Source organism: Anolis sagrei, chromosome Y, assembly GCF_037176765.1.
Source record: "Anolis sagrei isolate rAnoSag1 chromosome Y, rAnoSag1.mat, whole genome shotgun sequence".
NCBI classification, from domain to species: domain Eukaryota; kingdom Metazoa; phylum Chordata; class Lepidosauria; order Squamata; family Dactyloidae; genus Anolis; species Anolis sagrei.
In genome coordinates this window covers 61,884,394-61,905,454 of record NC_090035.1, presented here as the reverse complement: position 1 = coordinate 61,905,454, position 21,061 = coordinate 61,884,394, and the positions used below count along the sequence as shown (strand labels likewise).

The window sequence follows — 21,061 nt, the reverse complement described above, 5'->3', positions numbered from 1 at the left end:
ATGTAATTGCAGTATTAGGAACATGGGAACAAAGTCAATAACATTTTAGGCTTAGTGTGTCATGGATCATTTTATATGAGGGGCACTATTAGCATTATTTTCGTATTAAGTTTCACTTTAAAAAAAACTGATGTTGAAGATATAGGGCTCTAACTACACCATCCTCAAGGCAACATATGATTCTGTTACAGAGAGGTTTTTTTTGTAGTTATGTCTTAACAAAGAATAATTTCAAAATAGGAAGAGATAAAATGATGCTGCTCAAGGGTGTCTGGGTTACCACCCAATTACTGTTTCCTTAGTGTTGTTGTTGTTGTTCATTCGTTCAGTCGTCTCCGACTCTTCGTGACCTCATGGACCAGCCCACGCCAGAGCTCCCTGTCGGCCGTTACCACCCTCAGCTCTCTCAAGGTCAGTCCAGTCACTTCAAGGATGCCATCCATCCATCTTGCCCTTGGTCGGCCCCTCTTCCTTTTGCCTTCCACTTTCCCCAGCATAATTGTCTTCTCTAGGCTTTCCTGTCTCCTCATGATGTGGCCAAAGTACTTCAACTTTGTCTCTAGTATCTTTCCCTCCAGTGAGCAGTCGGGCTTTATTTCCTGGAGGATGGACTGGTTGGATCTTCTCGCAGTCCAAGGCACTCTCAGAACTTTCCTCCAGCACCACAGTTCAAAAGCATCGATCTTCCTTCGCTCAGCCTTCCCTAAGGTCCAGCTCTCACATCCGTAGGTGACTACAGGGAATACCATGGCTTTGACTAGGCGGATCTTTGTTGCCAGTCTGATGTCTCTACTCTTTACTATTTTATCGAGATTGGACATTGCTCTCCTCCCAAGAAGTAAGCGTCTTCTGATTTCCTGGCCACAGTCTGCATCTGCAGTAATCTTTGCACCTAGAAATACAAAGTCTGTCACGGCCTCCACGGTTTCTCCCTCTATTTCCCAGTTGTCAATCATTCTTGTTGCCATAATCTTGGTTTTTTTGACGTTTAGCTGCAACCCGGCTTTTGCGCTTTCTTCTTTCACCTTGATTAGAAGGTTCCTCAGCTCCTCCTCACTTTCGGCCAACAGAGTGGTGTCATCTGCATATCTGAGGTTGTTAATGTTTCTTCCAGCAATTTTCACCCCAGCTTTGCATTCATCCAGCCCCGCACATCGCATGATGTGTTCTGCATACAAGTTAAAAAGGTTGGGTGAGAGGATGCAGCCTTGCCGTACGCCTTTCCCAATCTTGAACCAGTCTGTTGTTCCGTGGTCAGTTCTGACTGTTGCTACTTGGTCCTTGTACAGATTCCTCAGGAGAGAGACAAGGTGGCTTGGGATGCCCATCCCACTAAGAACTTGCCACAATTTATTATGATCCACACAGTCAAAGGCTTTAGAATAGTCAATGAAGCAGAAGTAGATGTTTTTCTGAAACTCCCTGCTTTTCTCCATTATCCAGCGGATATTGGCAATTTGGTCTCTCGTTCCTCTACCTTTTCTAAACCCAGCCTGAACATCTGGCAACTCTCGCTCCATGTATTGCTGGAGTCTTCCTTGCAGGATCTTGAGCATTACCTTACTGGCATGAGAAATAAGGGCCACTGTACGGAAGTTGGAGCAGTCTTTTGCATTTCCCTTTTTTGGTATGGGGATATAAGTTGATTTTTTCCAGTCTGATGGCCATTCTTGTGTTTTCCATATTTGCTGGCAAATGGCATGCATCACCTTGACAGCATCATCTTTTAAGATTTTAAACAGTTCAGCTGGGATCCCGTCGTCTCCTGCTGCCTTGTTGTTAGCAATGCTTCTTAAGGCCCATTCCACCTCACTCCTCAGGATGTCTGGTTCTAATTCATTCACCACACCGTCAAAACTATCCTCAATATTATTATCCTTCCTATACAGATCTTCTGTATAGTCTCGCCACCTTCTCTTGATCTCTTCAGCTTCTGTTAGGTCCCTGCCATCTTTGTTTCTTATCATACCAATTTTTGTCTGAAATTTACCTCCAATGTTTCTAATTTTCTGGAAGAGGTCTCTTGTCCTTCCTATTCTGTTGTCTTCTTCCACTTCCATGCATTGCTTATTTAAAAATAGTTCCTTATCTCTTCTGGCTAACCTCTGGAATTGCGTATTTAACTGGGCATATCTCCCCTTATCCCTGTTTCCTTTTGCTTTCCTCCTTTCTTGGGCTACTTCCAGTGTCTCAGCAGACAACCATTTTGCCTTCTTGGTTTTCTTTTTCTTTGGAACGTACTTTGTTGCCGCCTCCTGAACAATGTCTCGGACTTCTGTCCATAGTTCTTCTGGGACTCTGTTTACTAAATCTAGTCCTTCAAATCTGTTCTTCACTTCCACTGTATATTCGCTAGGAATGTTAGTGAGATCATATCTAACTGGTCTGTGTATTTTCCCTGATCTCTTTAGTTTTATTCTAAATTGGGCAATAAGAAGTTCGTGATCCGAGCTACAGTCAGCCCCAGGTCTTGTTTTCACCGACTGGATGGATGTCCGCCACCTTTGGCTGCAAAGGATGTAGTCAATCTGATTTCGGTGTTGACCATCTGGCGAGGTCCATGTATAAAGCCGTCTTTTAGGTTGTTGGAAGAGAGTATTCGTTATACACAGCGAGTTTACCTGGCAAAATTCTATCAGCCTGCGTCCCGCTTCATTTTGTTCTCCCAGACCATGCTTGCCTGTGATCCCAGTTGTCATTTGACTTCCCACCTTGGCATTCCAGTCTCCTGTAATGAAAATAATGTCTCTTTTTGGTGTATTATCCAGTAGGTCCTGCAGATCCTCATAGAACTGATCTACTTCTGCTTCTTCAGCAGCTGTGGTTGGGGCGTATATTTGGATCACTGTAATGTTGAAAGGCTTTCCTTGCACTCGAATTGAGATCATTCTGTCATTTTTTGGGTTGTATCCAAGCACCGCTTTAGCGAATTTCTTATTAATTATGAAGGCTACTCCATTTCTTCGATGTTCCTCTTGTCCGCAGTAGTAGATCTGGTGGTCATCTGATGTGAAGTGGCCCATTCCAGTCCATTTCAGTTCGCTGACCCCCAGAATGTCTATCTTTAGTCTTGACATCTCACCAATAACAACATCCAATTTGCCCTGGCTCATAGATCTTACATTCCAGGTTCCTATGGTGTGTTGATCTTTAGAGCATCGGATTCGTCGTTCACCTCCAGTACCGTCGGCCGCTAGCCTTCCTTTCGGCTTTGAGCTAGCTGCGTCATCACATCTGGGGCTAGTTGAACTTATCCTCTGCTCCTCCCCAGTAGCATTTTGGCCATCTTCCGACCTGGGAGTCCCATCTTCCAATGGCATACCGACATATCTCTGGTTGTACTGGTCCATTTAGTTTTCTTGGCAAGGATACTGGAGTGGTTTGCCATTGCCTTCCCCAGGGATCACGCTTGGTCTGACCTCTCTGCCACAACCGTCCCGTCTTGGGTGTCCCTTCACGGTTTCGCTCATGACATCATTGAGGTGCTCAAGCTCCAGCGCCCCGACAAGGCGGTGATCCTTTGCTGGAGGTTTCCTTAGTAGTCACAGTTAATGTATTTTCAGCTCAGGCCAGGCTATTTGGCAGATCACATCTCCCAGTATGAACCTCTTTGGGCCCTGAGATCTTCAGGAGAGGTCATCTTAATCCCACCTCCATCACAAGCACTATTGGTGGAGACAAAAGAGAGGATTTTCTCTGGCTACCCCCACCATTCTGGAGCTCTCTCCCTAGGGAAGCCTGAATGGCCCCACCCTGCTGGCCTATTGGCAGGCTAAATCCTTTCTTTTCAGACAGGCTTCTAAAGATGGAAGTTTTCAAGACTGAGCCAGAGGATGCTGTATAGTGTTTTTTATATGTAATTTGAATCAGTTTTTAGTGGTTTTACTTGTTTTAACTACAGTATTTATTTTTAATACTCCTGTGTTTAATTCTATTTAATTTTGGTTTTAAATTATACATTTAAATTATACATTTTCTCCTTTTAGGAGAAAAAAGCAGCATATAATAATAATGTAATTCTAAGACACACTTTTTTCTCTTATATAAACATCTCTTAGAATAAGGAGCCCCCGGTGGTGCAGTGGGTTAACCCCTTGTGCCGGCAGGACTGCTGACCAAAAGGTTGGAAGTTCGAGTCCAGGGAGCAGGGCGAGCTCCCGTCTGTCAGCTCCAGCTTCTCATGCAGGGACATGAGAGAAACCTCCCACAGTATGATAAAACATCCAGGCATTTCCCTGGGCAAAGTTCTTGCAAATGGCCAGTTCTCTTACACCAGAAGCAACTTGCAGTTTCTCAAGTCGCTCCTGACATACACACACAAAATCTTAGAATCACAGGTGTAACTTACATATTTTTGTTGCTGCTGGTGGTACTGAAATTAGGCTTCATCTTACAGTCAGTGGCATTTTACAGTTGAAGAAATATGGTAATAATATCAACAACAACAACAACTGTCTTTCTGTATCGTCTGACCTTAATGTTCACCATCTCCTTACATACCTGTGTGTGTGCATGTGTGTGTCTTCTTCATGTAATGACCAATAACTCACTGGAGTGACCATGTTGTAACCATTGCCACAAAGATGACTATAGGACTTAAGAATGCCAGTTTGAGTAAAGTCATAATTTTAATCAATTTTCTATGGTTTGGAAATGTTGGAAATTCAATGTACTACAGAGCCCTTGTATTCTTGACCCAGCAGCATATAAATACATGCATTTGGTGTTTTGTTTCTAGTCTCTGACAGATACCTCGCTCTTCGAGACAGTTCACAGTTAGGTGCCCGGGACCCTTCTGCCTGGACAGTGGAGGATGTCATGCAGTTTGTGAGAGAAGCTGACGCCCAGCTGGGACCCCATGCAGACCTCTTTCGTAAACATGTAAATATCAATACTCTAAGAATGTGGGTTTCTCCTTGGTTAGACCAAGTCTCTTCTCCTTTTCTGGCTGTAAATACAGCTTCTCAGTATATTATTCCTACTGTCAGTCACATCTGGACATTTTTAATGGGAGCTTCAGTATCTAACTTTTACAGCCCTGTCAGAGGAAATTAAGACCAACTATCCACAGTGATCACAGAAGGGCAATTCTAGTGTGATTTAGTGCATGGATAGAATTCAGGCATTGTATGTGTAGTGAACGTATTAGTGCACAGACATAAATGTCCGTTTAAATTGGTGTTGCTGCTCTCGTGGCCTTTCATGAATAGTATAAAAAAACCATTATGGCTTGGAAGTTTTATGCTAATTGTGTATATCCCCTCCAAAATCTGAAATTGTCCCTATGGTTGACTGAGATAGTGATGTGTTTGCTTTTTGGTGGTTCAGTATACACAAAAGTTTGTCAAACTGGCATTGAATGTTTGCCATATATGTGTTTACTGTAATCCGCCCTGAGTCCCCTGCGGGGTGAGAAGGGCGGAATATAAGAACTGTAAATAAATAATAAATAAATAAAAATATTGTTTCATGAATAAAAAGCATTGTAGAAAAATATTGGATGTGAAACATAAATGAATTTCACGTTTAGACTTGGGTCCCATCTCCAAGAGATCTCATTATTCATAATAAAACATTTCAGTTAAAAGGACACTCAACCTGTATTTCCTGTATTTGCCCCTAGGTGAAAAACTCCATTTTCAGTATTTCTTGTGCATGTCTCTTTTAAATCTTAGCTCAGTTAAAAGTTCTTTGGACATCTATTCTGGTTGTTTTACACTTCTTATTTTTTTCTCTCCTTACTGGCACTGTTTGCAATTGTGCTTTCAATATCTCACTTTTGAGAAACTCCCATCCATCATTAACTCCCTTCTCTTTTAGTATTCCTGTCCATGGAATTGCACTCAGTATTTCCTCGAAATTCCTGAAGTCAGCTCTCTCCAAGTCTAAGTCTAGAATGCATGTTTGACTTCTCTTAGTTTCAGCCTTCCTTTGTATCACAAATTCCTGGAGCACATGGTCACTCCTACCTAAGGATCTCACCCCTTCCACTCCAGTGTTAGTTAGGATTAGATACAGAATGGCTGATCACCTTGTTGTCTCTTCTACCTTTTGGACAATAAAAGGCAAGTGATGAATTGGTTGGATTTTGGACTCTTGACGAAGTTTGTTTTCCAACAAATATCAGAGTAGTTGAAATCCCCCATTACTACTTTCTGCATGTTTGGTCAAGGAAGGCTTTATCCAGTTGGAGGTCTGTAGTAGACCCCCACAGCTACATCTTTATCCTTCCTCGTTCCCTTCTTATCCAGATGATCTGAACCTGGTTTCCAGGATTGAAGTCTTACATCTTTTCACAGATGTAAATATTTTTGATATATAATACTATTCCACCCGCTCTCTTGTTTCTCTAAAATAGGTTATATTATTTATTTATTTTATTTACTTTACTTATATACCGCTGTTCTCAGCCCGGGGCCGACTCACAGCGGTGTACAACATAGGCACAGCAAAATTCAAGACACAGTACAAAAACAATTCACAATCCAGCATTATACAAAAACGTCATCATTACTACGAAAACCATTCAGCATCGTCTCATCGTCCAAACCACAATCCAATATCATTTTCTGTTGTTCCGTTCCTATAGTCCTATATCCCTCATTGCTACACTCCAATTATAGGACTCATCCCACCAGGTTTCTGCATATTATATTGTCACTGTTTTGTTGTTCTAAGACTTCCAGCTCATCTTGTTTATTTCCTATGCTCTGGACATTAGTGTAAAGACATCTAAGCCTGTGAGACATTCCCCTTAGCTGTTTATTTGAGATTATTGTCCTCTCACTGCTTGGTTCTTGTTGTGTTTGTCCAATCCTCTCTTTGGCCTTTTGGCTGTTCACTCCAGGCCTTGATAAGGCTTTCACTCCAAGGATATTGTCACCCTCCTCCACACAACATTTGCTTAGGATTGCCAGTCTCTGAGGCAGCATATTGTCAAGTTTGCGAATCACCACTTCTCTTTGTCTCAGGAGGGAGTCACCTGTGACCAATACCTGCCTCGTTTGAGGATTGATGGGATCCCTTTCCTATAAGGTGCTTTGCAGATCTCCTGAAAACTGACCCTGTTGCTGAACTGGATTGTGTCACTCTAAACTGGCCTCCTCAGTGACACCCTCCTGCATTCATCAAGGATTATCCAGTCCAAGACACCCTCATATTCCCTAGTGTGTTCTTGTTCTCCCTCATCTGCAATTGGGGAAAGAGCCTCTACTTCAATCTATAACTTCAAATTCCATGTTTGTGAACTGTCTCCTCCCCAGTGACATCTCCCATACATTGAACTAAGGATAATCCACTCAGTTATATGTAAGAGCTACAGTTTTTCTTAGATGCAGCCCAGCAGACCATTCTAGATACACAGCCCACATCAGATGGAAATGCAGGGCAAGGCTATGAGAATGTCACTTCAAATGCGGAGAATGCCGATGCTTAGAAAAATGTGACATTTAGAGAGAGAAAGAGGACCAGGCATCATTCTGTGAATCCTCCTGTTAATCTAGAGTTACACGATTGATTACAGATTCTCTCACCAGTAACAGATAATGGATAAATACAACACCTTGGGGAGAATGAGAGGTTTCTTAATGTCCTTAAGTGTCTCAATATGGGCCTTGAGTAAGCTGATTGTACTTGGTGCAGATGGAGCTCACTAGATGTTCTATCAAGAAGATGAACATCCCACAGGTCCTGCATGTAATGTTGATAAGATGACCAGATTTGCCATAGTATTATCCCAGATTAGCTCTATCTCAGCCCTCTCTTTCAGGCTTCTGCTGATGTTGAAGCATTAGCTTACTAACGCGTTAGGCCAAGTACATCTTAAATGTGTTAGAGAATAAAGCAGAGCATCCAAAAATAAACAGGACACTTAAAGTTGAGGTTTCATGAAAGGGAAAAATTATCCAAGCGCTACATCTCTGTGACACACATGCGGAGAGAGATCTCAAAGCACACAGCACATACTCTCCATACTAAAAGTGTCAGATGGCAGAAATCAGATTAAAAAAGCCAGCAGTTGAAAAGTATCCAATCAGAATGAGAGCAGAAAGAGAGAAGAAAAAGAGACATTCCCAACTGTCATTGAGAAAACATGGAGGAAGGGAAACCTATACTAAGTTAAGAGATCATCCAGATTTTGGAGTTCAATGTCATCTGTATGCAGATGATGTTGCTTCTAAGGAGGCTGTTCAGGTCCTGAACAAGTGCTTGGCAGCTGTGATGGTTTGAATGAGAGTGAACAAATTGAAATGGAATCCATACAAGACAGAGATCCTCCAGGTCAGTTGAAAGGCCAAGCAGGGCATAGGGTTCAAGCCAGTGCTGGATGGGGTTACACTCCTCCTGAAGGAGCATGTTTTAGCTTGGGAGTGATCCTGGAATCATCGCTGAGCCTGGAACCTCAGGTTTCGGCCGTGGCAAGGGGAGCTTTTGTGCCAGCTACACCCATACCTTGGGAAGTCTGACTGGGCCACAGTGGTCCACGCGCTGGTTATATACCGTATAGATTACTACAATGTTCTCTATGTGGGGTTGCCTTTGAAGACTGTTCAGAAACTCCAACTGGTTCAGCAAGTGGTAGCCAGGTTGTTCACTGGAGTGGCGCTCAGGGAGCATACAACTCCCCCGTTGCACCAGCTCTACTGGCTGCCAGTCAGCTACTGAGCACAATTCAAAGTGCTGGCTCTAATCTATAAAGCCCTAAAGAGTTCAAGCCAAGGCTACCTGTCCAAACGTGTCATCCCCTATGAATCAGCTCAAAGACTAAGATCATCTGGGGATGAGCTGTTCTCTGTTCCACCTGGCTCACAAGGGGACGAGAGGCAGGGCCTCCTCAATGGTGCCCCCTCAGTTGTGGAACTCCCCTCCTTAGCAACATCAGATCAGCCTCCTCCCTACTAGCCCTCAGGAAGAGAGTCAAAACCTTGGTCTGGGAGCAGGCTTTCAAAAATTAGAGCAATGCAGTGTTCCAAATATATAATTATGTGCAATTTGACCTTGGAATGGCCTTAGACCTTGAACTCTGGATGGCATGTTTTTAACTTTGAATGTATTTTAGTCATGTCTAATACGTTGTAATTTTAAACTATTTTTTAGGTGAATTTGTTGTCCCTCCCCCCTCCCTCTTTTTATTCCTCATTTTATTTCTAATGATCCTCCTTATATCTTTTGTGCTTCATTAAAAATCTTTTTTTCTTTTTTCCCTTTATTTTTTATTAATTATATATAATCATAAACATTCAGAAATAATGAAACATGTCTAGATCTGTATGCAGATGGCAACTTGTACAAAATAAGTATAACATACTTTACCATTCACTCGAGTTTAAGACATTTTCAAAGGAAAATCCATGCAAACTATTCCTAACTAGAACTGTTTCCATCTAGATAACAGCAATAGTGCTATCAGCTACTCCTCCCCCCCCCAAAAAAAAAAAATCAAATGCAAAATAAATAAATAAATCCCAATGTATCCCTCATGTCCTTCCGAAAAAGCCTCAAAACATGGCTGTTCGGGAAGGCATTTAATTGAGTGCTATAACAATGTGGTAAAGATGACTGGAATGGAACAAGGTATATGAGACTGGCTATGATTCCACTATGAGACGAAGCGGATTTTTAGTGTAGTTTGTAATTGTCGTATAGTTTATATGTTGTTGTAATTAGCCTTTTGTAAATTGTCTTTATATGTATTGTACACCGCCATGAGTCGCCCTTAAGGGCTGAGAATGGCGGTTAATAAATGCATCAAATAAATAAATAAATAAATAATAAATAAATTCCTTACAAGGCGAGAAATATATCTTAAATATATCTTCATAATCAAGAGAGTTTCTATGTCCAAATATATCCTGATATCGCATCAATTAAAAAAAAAAAAAGAATGAGAGCAGGCCACAAAGTATTCTCTTATGACTAGAGCTTTCTGACTATTTTACATACACAGGCATGGACAACTGCAAAAACACAATTTGCATATCCAAAATCATAATCAAATGTTTCATTAACATTATGCCAACATATTTAACTTTTCCAGGAATCACTTTTTTCTATTTTGTAGCATTTCAGCTTTTCTAAACATCAACATAGTGTTCACATCTTAAGAGTTCTACCATAACACATATACCATGGAAAAGAAAATCACACCAAAAGAGCAACAAAGGATTCTTCATCAGAATTCCTTCTTCAGAAGGAAGTAAAACTATTTGATGAAAATCAGGATTTTGTATTAGTCAGACTTGGAATCCCCATGTTGAAATAGCCTTTCCTTCTAAAAACCTTTTGAAGGGTTCCCAGTCTTTCCTAAATTCTGAAGGGTCTTTTTTGACTGGAGATATCCCGTCAGAATGTCCATCTCTGCCACTTCCGCCACTTTCACGATCTATTCCTCCATTTCCGGTGTTTCCTCTAATTTCTAGGCTCGTGCGTAAATGATTCTTGCAGCGGTTACCATCAAGGTGAAAAGTTTGTTGTGTGACTTCAGCAGTGATCTGTCTGCTATTCCTAGTAGGAATATTTCTGGGTGGTGAATTTGTTGTTTTGAGGCACTGTATATGTGCCATTGTAAGCGCCTTGAGTCCTGCTGGGGTAGAGAAAGGTATAAATATGGCAAATAAATAAGCTAACTAAACCATTCATAATTGAGGACTTGAGGCTTGGGCAGTGGGGGTTGAATTCCAACAAAATGCGTGTTTTTTCTCTCTGTGTGTTTCTAGGAAATTGATGGCAAGGCCTTGCTATTATTGCGCAGTGACATGATGATGAAATACATGGGCTTAAAGCTGGGTCCAGCACTGAAACTCAGCTACCATATTGACAAGTTAAAACAGGGCAAGTTCTGAAGAATAAAGTTTCTTCCTGGCACAAGTCTTGCAAACACCTATACAGACAGGTAACATAAACCTGAATTTCTTGCCCACTGCATTTTAGCACTACAAGAATATCTTCGCTACCAGAGAAAAGAAGGTTTTATCTTAGAGGAAGACCCCGGGCACGCCAGACCTTCAGATGAGACTTGCATATAGACAGCTTGGCCTGAAAGGATAAAGGTTTCCTCGACTTTCTGCTGGTGGTATTTAGGACCATAGGCAATCTTACAGGGAAGGTGAGCTTGTTTTGTATCTGGAGCTCTGGAAGAGCCGCATTTGCCTTGGACGTCGCTGTTGGGCCCTTCTTTGCACCCATTCTTTTTCCTGCCCGCTTCAAGGATTGTCTTCATGTTGCACAAAGAGTGCATTTTGGCTGGGCTGTGCCAGGAGCTTGTTCCCTTTCTGTGCCATGCAGAAAAGACTAACTGCAAGGAACCAGTTCTTTCATAAAATAACCAGGTGCTGTTATCCAGATTATCCACTCCCTTGGTGTCAGGGATTATAACAGAGGACACACCATTCTGCTTGCCCTGCGATCTGAATATAGATTTTTTTCCCCCTTTGCCTTCATGGAGATAGTAGAGTTCTAATATTTATTTGGAACGAAAAGGGAGAATAATTGTGATGGGCTGAAAAGTAGATCTGTATTAATATCACTATCACCCACCTTGGAAGCTTTTCAGATAAGTCGGCAGGAAGAGAGAGCTTTCTTTACCCAGATGTCAAGGCAGATAACCAAATAGCCCCAAGAATATGATTTTTTTTTCTACTTGATGTTGAAATAGCCGCTGTTTGAGATTTTTTGCTGGGAAGTAAAATTTTCTTATTCGACAGTAGTACCATTTAACATCCCTCCACTTCACACTATGGCTATCTGAGAGGCTGGTGTGATGTTGACTATATAAAAGGTAAAGGTTGTCCCCTGACATTAAGTCCAGTAATGTCTAGCTCTGGGGTGTGGTGCTCATCTGCATTTCTAAGCTAAAAAGCCGGCGTTGTCCATAGACACCTCCAAGGTCATGTGGCCAGCATGACTGCATGGAGCACCGTTACCTTCCCGCTGGAGTGGTACCTATTGATCTACTCACATTTTGCATGTTTTCGAACTGCTAGGTTGGCAGAAGCTAGGGCTGACAGCGGAAGATCACGCCGCTCCCCGGAATCGAACCTGTGACCTTTCGATCAACAAGCTCAGCAGCTCAGTGCTTTAACCCACTGCACGATCGGGGGCTCCATGTTGACTATATAGGAAACTGGTTTTTGAAATGTTTGTCCATCCCCCGGTGTTAGCAGATGAACATGACTCGATTTGTATTGTATGTAGGCTGGAAAATGTTTAATGTATTTATTTTTATGACACTTAAGTAGTGAGCCCTGCTGTTCTAGAATTGAGAACGTTTCCTGCTAGTAAATGAAAATGAAAAAGGTCTTAAGCTGGTGCCCCAAAGTTCTGCTTCTCTTGAGATCCATGAATGAAGGCTTCTGTATTTCCAAAAAGCAAAACTATAAGGGCTTTTGATTTCCTTACCTACTCCAGACGCTGAACAGTGTGCTATGTCTTTTGAGATGCATAGACACAGGACTTTGGATTAGACATGTATGGCCTTCCCCATACTATAAACTGGGCATAGGACAGTGTATGGTACACATAGTTTTTAAGCCCCTTCTTTCATCAGCAGCGGAACTCTCTGCCCCGGACTGTGGTGAAGGCTCCTTCCTTGGAGGCTTTGAAGCAGAAGCTGTATGGCCATCTGTCAGGGGTGCTTTGAATGCAATTTTCCTGATTCTTGGCAGGGGGTTGGACTGGATGGCCCACGAGATCTCTTCCAATTCTAGGATTCTATGATTCTTTACTACCCTTCCTGTGGATACTTCTTCCTCTCTCATCAGGCTCTTCTCAAAGAGCGACTTTTTGGACTGCTCCGGAAGAAGAGATTATAGAACCTAAAATTTAAAATGCAAAAACAAGTTAACGCCCACGTCTAAAATAGATCTTAAGCCAGTTGTGGGAAGGAGCTTATTGCAACTCAGCCAACACGTGGCTTACCTGGGGCAGGGTTACAGTCTTTCTTATTGCTGTCAGGCTATACAATCACATTTCTGTGAGCAGGAAGCAGGGATGATCCTGTCAATATTTTTTTTCTGCACTTACTCTGTTGTTTATAAATAAAAGAGGGAAAGAAAGTGGTACTGGTGAAACTCCATGGTGATTTGTTTACTTGATCAAGGCTACAATGTGCATTTGCAACTTTAGTGAAATAGGGAGAAAGTGATCGATCTACCTAACACAAATTAGTGGAGGCACCTGGTTCCTGAGGTTCTAGGACACTGTTCCTCAACTAATGCCGTGACCCCTTAATGCAGTTCTTCATGTTGTGATGACCTCCAACCATAAAATTATATTTGCTGCTACTTCATAACTGTAATTTTGCTACTATTATGAATTGTAATGTCAATATCTGATATGCAGGATGTATTTTCATTCACTGGACCAAATTTGACACAAATGCCTGATACGCCCGAATTTGAATACTGGTGAAGTTTGGGGGGTGGGGGTGGGATTAATTATGTCATTTGGGAATTATAGTTGCTGTGATTTATAGTTCACTTACAATCAAAGAGCATTCTGAACCAACAATGGAATTGAACTAAACTTGGCACACAGAACTCCCATGACCAGCAGAAAATACTGGAAGAATTTGGTGGTCATTGACCCTGAGTTTTGAAGTTATAGTTCACCTACATCCAGAGAGCACTGTGGACTCAAACAACGATAGGTCTGGACCAAGCTTGGCATGAATACTCAATATGCTGAAATGTGAGCACTGGTTGAGTTTGGGGAAAATGGTTGAGTTTGGGAAAAATAGACCTTGACATTTGGGATTTGTAGTTGCTGGGAATTATAGTTCACTTACAATCAAAGGGCATTCTGAATTCCACCAACGATGGAGTGGAACCAAACTTGGCAAACAAAACTGCCATGACCAACATAAAATAATGGGTTTGGTGGGCATTGACCTTGACTTTTGGAGTTGTAGTTCACCTACATCCAGAGAACATTGTGGACTCAAATCAAATCAAATCAAATCATTTATTTCGGTCATTGACCAGCACAGGAAATAGAGTCACATTTTCATACAAACTTGATATGTTTGGTACATTAAAAATATAAATATAACTACTGAAGCACAATATTGGTGAGGGAGCAGAAAGGAAGGGGAAACAGGGTAAAAACATACAATGCCCAGATCCATCACCAAATTGTAGATTCAGCAGATTATTGGACACACGGTTAACTTTTGGGACTAGTCATTCCCTGACAGATTTTGTATGCTGCTGCACAGAACTTTGCAACATTGTAGGTTGTACTGTGGACTCAAACAATGATAGATCTGCTGAGAAGCCGGCCAATCACATTGGAGGAGGGCTTTTGATAGGAGGATTCGCCATCTATTTCCAAAAAGGAAGAGAAGGATAGGCGGAGAGATCTTCAACCTTCTCTGCCAAAGGGGTTCCTAAGACAATCAGAAATATGTGTTTTCTGATGGCCTTTGGCAACCCCTCTGAAACCCCCTCGCGACCACCCCAGGGGTCCCGACCCCTAGATTGAGGAATACTGTTCTAGGACAATAAGGAGAAGTTGCGGCAACACAATTTCAACGTCAGCAGTTTTATGTGAAGGAATACTCTATGCCCCAGAGTGTGGTGGAGGCTCCTTCTTTGGAGGCTTTCAAGCAGAGGCTGGATGGCCATCTGTTGGGGGTGCTTTGAATGTGATTTTCCTGCTTCTTGGCAGGGGGTTAGACTGGATGGCCCACGAGGTCTCTTCCAACTTTATAATTCTATGATTCTAATTACCAATTTCCCACTTGTAGTCCCACCCACTTGGTTGTTCTTAGTCACATGTCCATGCCATACACAGAAACCCCTTTGTAATTTAACATTACAGTACCTGTCTGGAGCACTCCTTTTGATCAGCTTTTTGCATTACATATTTGTTAACCCTTTTAAGTGTGACCAGGCAAATTTGGGCCTGGTTCTTATATCATAAAACTAGAGAATGACTCTTCTTACACGGTTCTGCTTCCCATGCTGTTTCCATAAGATAGCATTCAGTATCCAGGGCTAGGAGAAGGATGAAAGCATCTAGGCAGCATAGAAACTTTGAGGACAACCCTAGTACTCTTCTCTCAGCCGCAGAATTGCAGGTAGGTGCTGCCTGGGTGCCTTCATTCCACCTGTGTCCAGTAAATGGTGGTTACCCAATCCCTAAGCCTAATCCTAACTCTAAACCTTACCCTACCTTTCCCTAACCCTAACCCTACACCTTACCCTAAACCTTATCCTAACCATCCCCTCCTTTCTAGCCTTCTACCAAATGCAACTACGAAGTATATTCCCACCCTCAGTGTGCCACTCTCCCCCTCTCACTCTGCCCCCTCTCTAGACCATGTGGTCCCTTCCCTTATTCACAACTGCCGTTGCGGAATGTGCGTAATGCTTGGAGCTTCCGGACCCAGCTATCACCCTGGTTTGTTTGTGAAGACTCCTGCGGCCTTGGTTGTCTCTTGGGAGGCGTTCCCTGCACTCTCACAAACACACAAATACATGAAACAGACTGGAGATGTATTACCAAAATGCCTCCATATCCCAAATGCCAGAGCACTGGCTGGGCTTTCCTCACTCATCTTCGGCCTCCAAACAAGAAGATCCTCCATCACCAAGTTCCTGGTTCAGAGGCGCTTCATGGCAAGGGCAGCCACTAGGCCCAGAGGCACTGCCGTCACCTCATGCCTGCCTGCTCCCTTTCTGGCCTGCCAACCTCGGCTTTTGAGTACCTCACTCCCACCCATGTGCTCATCCCTTCTTGGAGAGGTAGGGCACCAGTTGGATCATTGTGAGGAAAGGCTTGAAGTCAATTTTTGAACCCCCAAAGAGGGCTGTAACTATTACACAATGGCAACTATTAGCGGTGAAATACAGTATATTGTTAACAGGATCCTGGCCTTGGAATGCTTACATTGGTGCAAATGTCATCCATATTCTAAACAATCATTTGCTATTGAGGCAAAAAACATGTGCTCAGTGTTACTAATGCATTTTTGTGCTGTTTCCAGAGCACATAGTGAAAACTCTGTAATGTATAACTGAGCCACTATAGATAAACACAAAGCTTGTTGTTTAAAAGAATACAGAGGCTAAACAAAGACAATTTGACTAGTTTTAAGGTAGTTGTACAGTGATGAGAATTAAATGTAAATAAATGGTCTGTTTGACACAATTCATGATCCAAATGGACACTCATTTTCCTTGGTTGCTGCTGTCCATATATTTATTTGCCAGGGCTCTGTCACCAGAACTATGGTGTGCGTTCTCGATCTTGGGACCACCTGTGAGCACACATCAGAACTATACATCTATGATCTCACAATTTCAAGCTATGGAAAAGATAAGTGGAAATGCATGCCATAGACTTGCTATAGCTAAAGGTAGCAGTAGGGATTTATCAATAAACCTGGACTCTTGTCTAACATGAATACTCATTCCTTCCATGGTAAGTTGAGTTTTAAATAAGTTGAGTAGTAGAGGGAATCAACCCGGGAAAAAGATTCGCTTTGGCTGTGGCATCTACAGGTTGGCGACATGACATATTAAGTGAATGAAAGCAACACAGTGTTGCCTTCATAGGAATCCTTCAGGTTCCTTTCCACCATTTAACTAGGGATTTGAAACATGAAATCTCAGCACTCTTCCACTATCATGAACCTAGACATAGTAGCAGCTCTGTAGAACCTGTTTTCAGAAACGAAATAGCAGTCTACTTGTAGACATCTTGGTGATCCACATATGTTTTTCGATACAAAATAGTTTAGCAACAGCAACAAAATGGGAGGTTGTTGGGGGTTTCCAGGGGATTTGTGTGTATATATATAGGCAATTCCAGGTGTTGCCAGGTTGTTTAAAATCTCTGAATGTATGGCTTCAGATTCTTTTGCTGGTGAATTTCAAGAAGCCAACAAAAGAATTAAGCATAAATGGTATGAAAATATTGTCTCTGAAAGAACTGGAAAAACTAAGTCACTAATTTTGTATCTCATTTGACAGTGTAAGCACATCACTTCTGTTGGGGTTTGCATATGCTGCAGCCATGAATGTAAAGAATAATTATGGAAAAGTGAGGAAGGTTTACTATTTACAATAAATTGTAAAAAAAAAAAAAAAAGGGGGGGGGGGACAGATTTTAGAGTGGGTTTGCTAGATTTATGAAACATTGATCAGATGCAGTGCCGGGCTGTAGCACAGCTGGTAAATCGCCAACAGCTATAAGATCTAGCAAACCAAAAGGTTGCCAGTTCGAAGCCCCAGGTCGGCACGAGCACCTGACTGTCAGTTCAGCTCAGTTTACCTAAGCAAAACAGAGCTGTAAGTAGAGAAATTAAGTACCGCTAAAAAGTGGGGGGGGGGGGGGGGATATTTAACGATGCCATAAAATGAAAAAGATCAGAAAATGCCCAGCAACCAAAAGGAAGGAAGAAGTCTTGATGGCTCTTTGTTATAGAGGATGGTGCGACAGCACCTCCCTATGGCTCAACCTCCAAGGTGCCAAAAAGCTTGATGTTGACACAACATACCTTCTTTCTGTCTTTGTCCTGTCTATCCAAAATAGCACTGAATGTTTGCCATGTATGTGTAATGTGATCCACCCTGAGTCCTCTTGGAGAGCTAAGGCAGATTATAAATAGAGTATTATTATTGTTGTTGTTTTTATATCTCTTTAAGCTGTCCCATATAAGAAAGGTTCAAAGTAGTCTAGCACGCTGTCAGCAATGATCAGCAAAATCACAATCCTCACATCAATGTAATGTAATGATTACCAGAAGTCAAATGTTTTCCTGACAGGCTTTGACGCCATACTGAGGCCTTATCAACCACAGATCTACTCAGGCTATGGCAACCACTTCCTTTAAAAAGTGTTCGGCCTGTCCTAATGTCCTCCCAGACACGGACGGCCATATCTTGTGCCTAGCTTGCTTGGGAGAGGGGCACCTCTCGCAACCCTGTACCATCTGTGCAGCCTTTACGCCGCAAACAAGAAAGAACCAAGAGTCGCGTTTGAAGGTGGCTCTTTATGAAAGAGCTTTGTTGCCTGCAATTCCCAGCACGACCCCTGTGATGGGGGATGCTGTGGACTTACTTGTTCGGCCCAGACCTGACCCTTCAGGCCAGAAGAAGAAGGCCAAGAAAGTAAAAGATAAGGCCCAAGATGGCCGCGCCAATGGCACACAGGCAAAGAACTCTGCCAAACGGGCAGGAAAGCCTCCAGCGACTGCTACTTCAGCCTCCTCTCAGCGGCAGAAAGAAGTTGTGATCCCCCTACCGGCAGGAGATCGAGCGGTGCAAGTTAGGCCTTCCTCATCGACCCCGTGCCAGACCTTGCCAGCAGCCGCTCAGGGCCCAGCAGCAGCGCTTTCATCTTCGACCTTGACCTCCTTCTCCAGGGAACCAGAGGTCGAGGTTCGGGCCTGAGAGGCAACGCCTGCCTCCGCCGAGCTCCCAATCTCGGCCTACCTCGATGCCACCCTGACTGAAGGACCGCCCTCCCCAGGGGGCAGAGCTTCCACCCAGGAGCCGGACGCACCTCCTAACAGAGGGGAGGAGGAAGGAGCAAGTGCGGCAGCAATCCTTTCTCCCCGATCAGCTGTTGGGGCTGTCTTTCCTGCTCCTGCGGCACCGGTACCAAGGGCCACAGGAGAAAGGCGAGGGAGCAGAAGGTCACGATCCCCGTTGCGCCGCAGCCGGCGGCACAGGGGCTCCCGGTATCAGCGGGAGCAGAGAGGGAGGTCACGATCCACTTCTGGTTCCTCTTCCTCCTCATCAGGATCATCTTCTTCCGCATTGTCCTCCTCTTCCTCATCCAGAGGCTCAAGAAGGTCCTGACATTCGCAGAGGTCTCACTCCATGGCTCCCCGATGGGGCCCCTATGGAACTGGGCCATATCCTTTCCCTGGCCTGTGGCAGATGGGCCTTCCAGGCATTTTTATGTACAATCAGCATCCGACTCCTCCTTTTGCCCCTCTTACCAATATGGATGCTATTCTAGGCATACAGCAGAGGAGTTGAGGTACTTCCACCACACTATTTCCTCCTGCTTCTTCTGTACAGGCCCCAATGACTGTTCCCTCTGTGAATGTACATGGACAGTTAGATTGTGTTGACCAAGCTGTTCATAATGATAGAAGCCTTGATTGTGTTGAACAAAATGCCTGTACAGACCGCTCTTTATGCCCAGGGTGGGATTACAATACTGATGCTGGCAGGCTGGCACTGAAGGATTTCCATCGTGCCATCTTGGTCGCTTTGCCCCTTGTTTATCCCCGTGCCCTGAACCTTTCTAAGTTTTATGGCCTCAAGAGCCAAATGAGAGATGGGGCTTCCGGTTTTCAGCCATGGCGGCAGGACGCAAGTAGAAGGAGCTCTGCCTTATAACTGCAACTTGAGTGAGTCACTGGGTCGAGCAGGGTTTTTCCATAAGCCCTGCTCCCCTCCTCCTGTGGATGGATACAGGAGGGTACGCTGGTACCCAGCAGGTCACCCAGAAGTGATGCCCCCTCCATGACCCAATCCCCCACATTGGGTCGAGAGGGAGCCAAAGGGTGTCCGAGGGTCGCGAGTGATCACCCAAGAAACGGGCTGCTAGGCCTGTAGGAACTGCCAACACTGCAAGCAAGACTCACAGAAAGAAGAAGCAGAAGGCAATAGCCAAAAAAGGGAGCAGAGGCTCTGAATTCGAGATATTATGTCCTAAACAGAAGGGGAAGGATCCGTAAGGAGAGCAAGCTTACTAAAGATTAATGCGGCACCAAGAAAGAAAATCCACGTTGTAGCAGCATATAGCGGCCAAGCTGTATAGCTGAATAGAAGGTCATCCAACACAGCCGGCGAAAGGCAGATCTAACTTAAGTTGACAAAATTAAGGACTTCAAAGAAGGCAAAGAATGCAAAGAACCTCATGAACTAATAGACTTAATAATCCAGGAGCACCTGGAATATACAAAGGTACTGAGAGACAATATAACTGTGGAATCCCAGCCAAGAAGGCTGGCCTGGGAGGCGTGAAGAGAAAAGAGCTCAAAGTCCCCAGGCAAACTAAGCCGGGATTTCTCCAGCCAGAAACATAAACAAACGTAAACAAAGACTAACAAAGACTATTAACTCCACCAAGAAGTGGGAAGACCCCGGCCAAGACCCCAAGCAAAGGGGACCTCAGGCGCTGTGCTTACCTACGAGGAGGGAAGAAGAGGGAGCCTCCTCACGAGAAGACCCGGAGCTCCGAGGGAGGAGGAGAGGACGGGGCGGAACCCGTGTGGCACGCGCGCAACGCGGCACGCCGCACGGACGCAGATGCTGCGACGCTGAGGAGGAGACGCTGCGTCAACACGTCATCGCGTCGACACGCAGCGCCAACACGCCACCATGCCATCACGCTGCGCAACGCGGGACGTGGAGGCGTGAATTAACAGCGAACCCGGAAGTGGGCAGAGTTCGGAGGAAAGAGCCTGGAGACAGACAAAAGAGCAAAGGAGAGCAAGCATAGGGATCGAGGCGGAGTAGGAGGAACAGAAGAAGAACAGATGAAGAAGACCACAAAGGACTGAAAGGGACTGAAAGGACTGAAAAGGACTCAGAGTCATTGTAAGGTGGGGAAAATTTAAATACATATATGAACTTTAGGCTTGAAATATACAACACCTAGAAAGTAAAAGGTAGCAGACAAGAAAGACAGGACCCAGTAACTGTATCAAACCCCAGGGGGGGAGAGAAGGTTAAAGGGACAAAGGACTCACAAAGAAACAGCAAAAGAAATAAGGTTAAAGGAGAGTATCAAAAGGGAAGGAAACGAAGTTCAATAAAAGAGTAGAAGGACCAACCCGAAAGGGAAGAAGGGAAAACTAGCTAAGGGAAGGCAGAGTTGGGAGGAGGCAACAGGCAATTAGATCTATCAGAGGGAAAAACATGGATAAGACAGTATAAAACTATAAAACTATAAAATTAAAAAGGCAAAGACGCGAATAAAAAATACGGGCATAAGAAGAAACCAGCCTTAACTAAAACCAATAAACAACAAAAACTCAAAAAACAATAGTAAATAAATAAACATAAATAAACATAGCTAACAACAAAAGCCAATAAAC

General features: G+C 43.6%; 1 protein-coding gene across 2 annotated transcripts in view; it reads left to right on the top strand.

Annotated features, from left to right (window-relative positions):
* The window catches only part of LOC137095505 (polycomb protein SCMH1-like), a 146,000-nt gene extending 132,933 nt beyond the window's left edge, over positions 1-13,067 (top strand). For both annotated transcript variants that reach the window (XM_067462253.1, XM_067462251.1), the window contains 2 exons: positions 4,739-4,881; positions 10,716-13,067. In XM_067462253.1, the coding sequence (XP_067318354.1) occupies positions 4,739-4,881; positions 10,716-10,841 (269 nt within the window). In that variant the 3' untranslated portion in view covers positions 10,842-13,067. The remainder of the gene's footprint in view (positions 1-4,738; positions 4,882-10,715) is intronic.
* Positions 13,068-21,061: the final 7,994 nt, after the last annotated feature.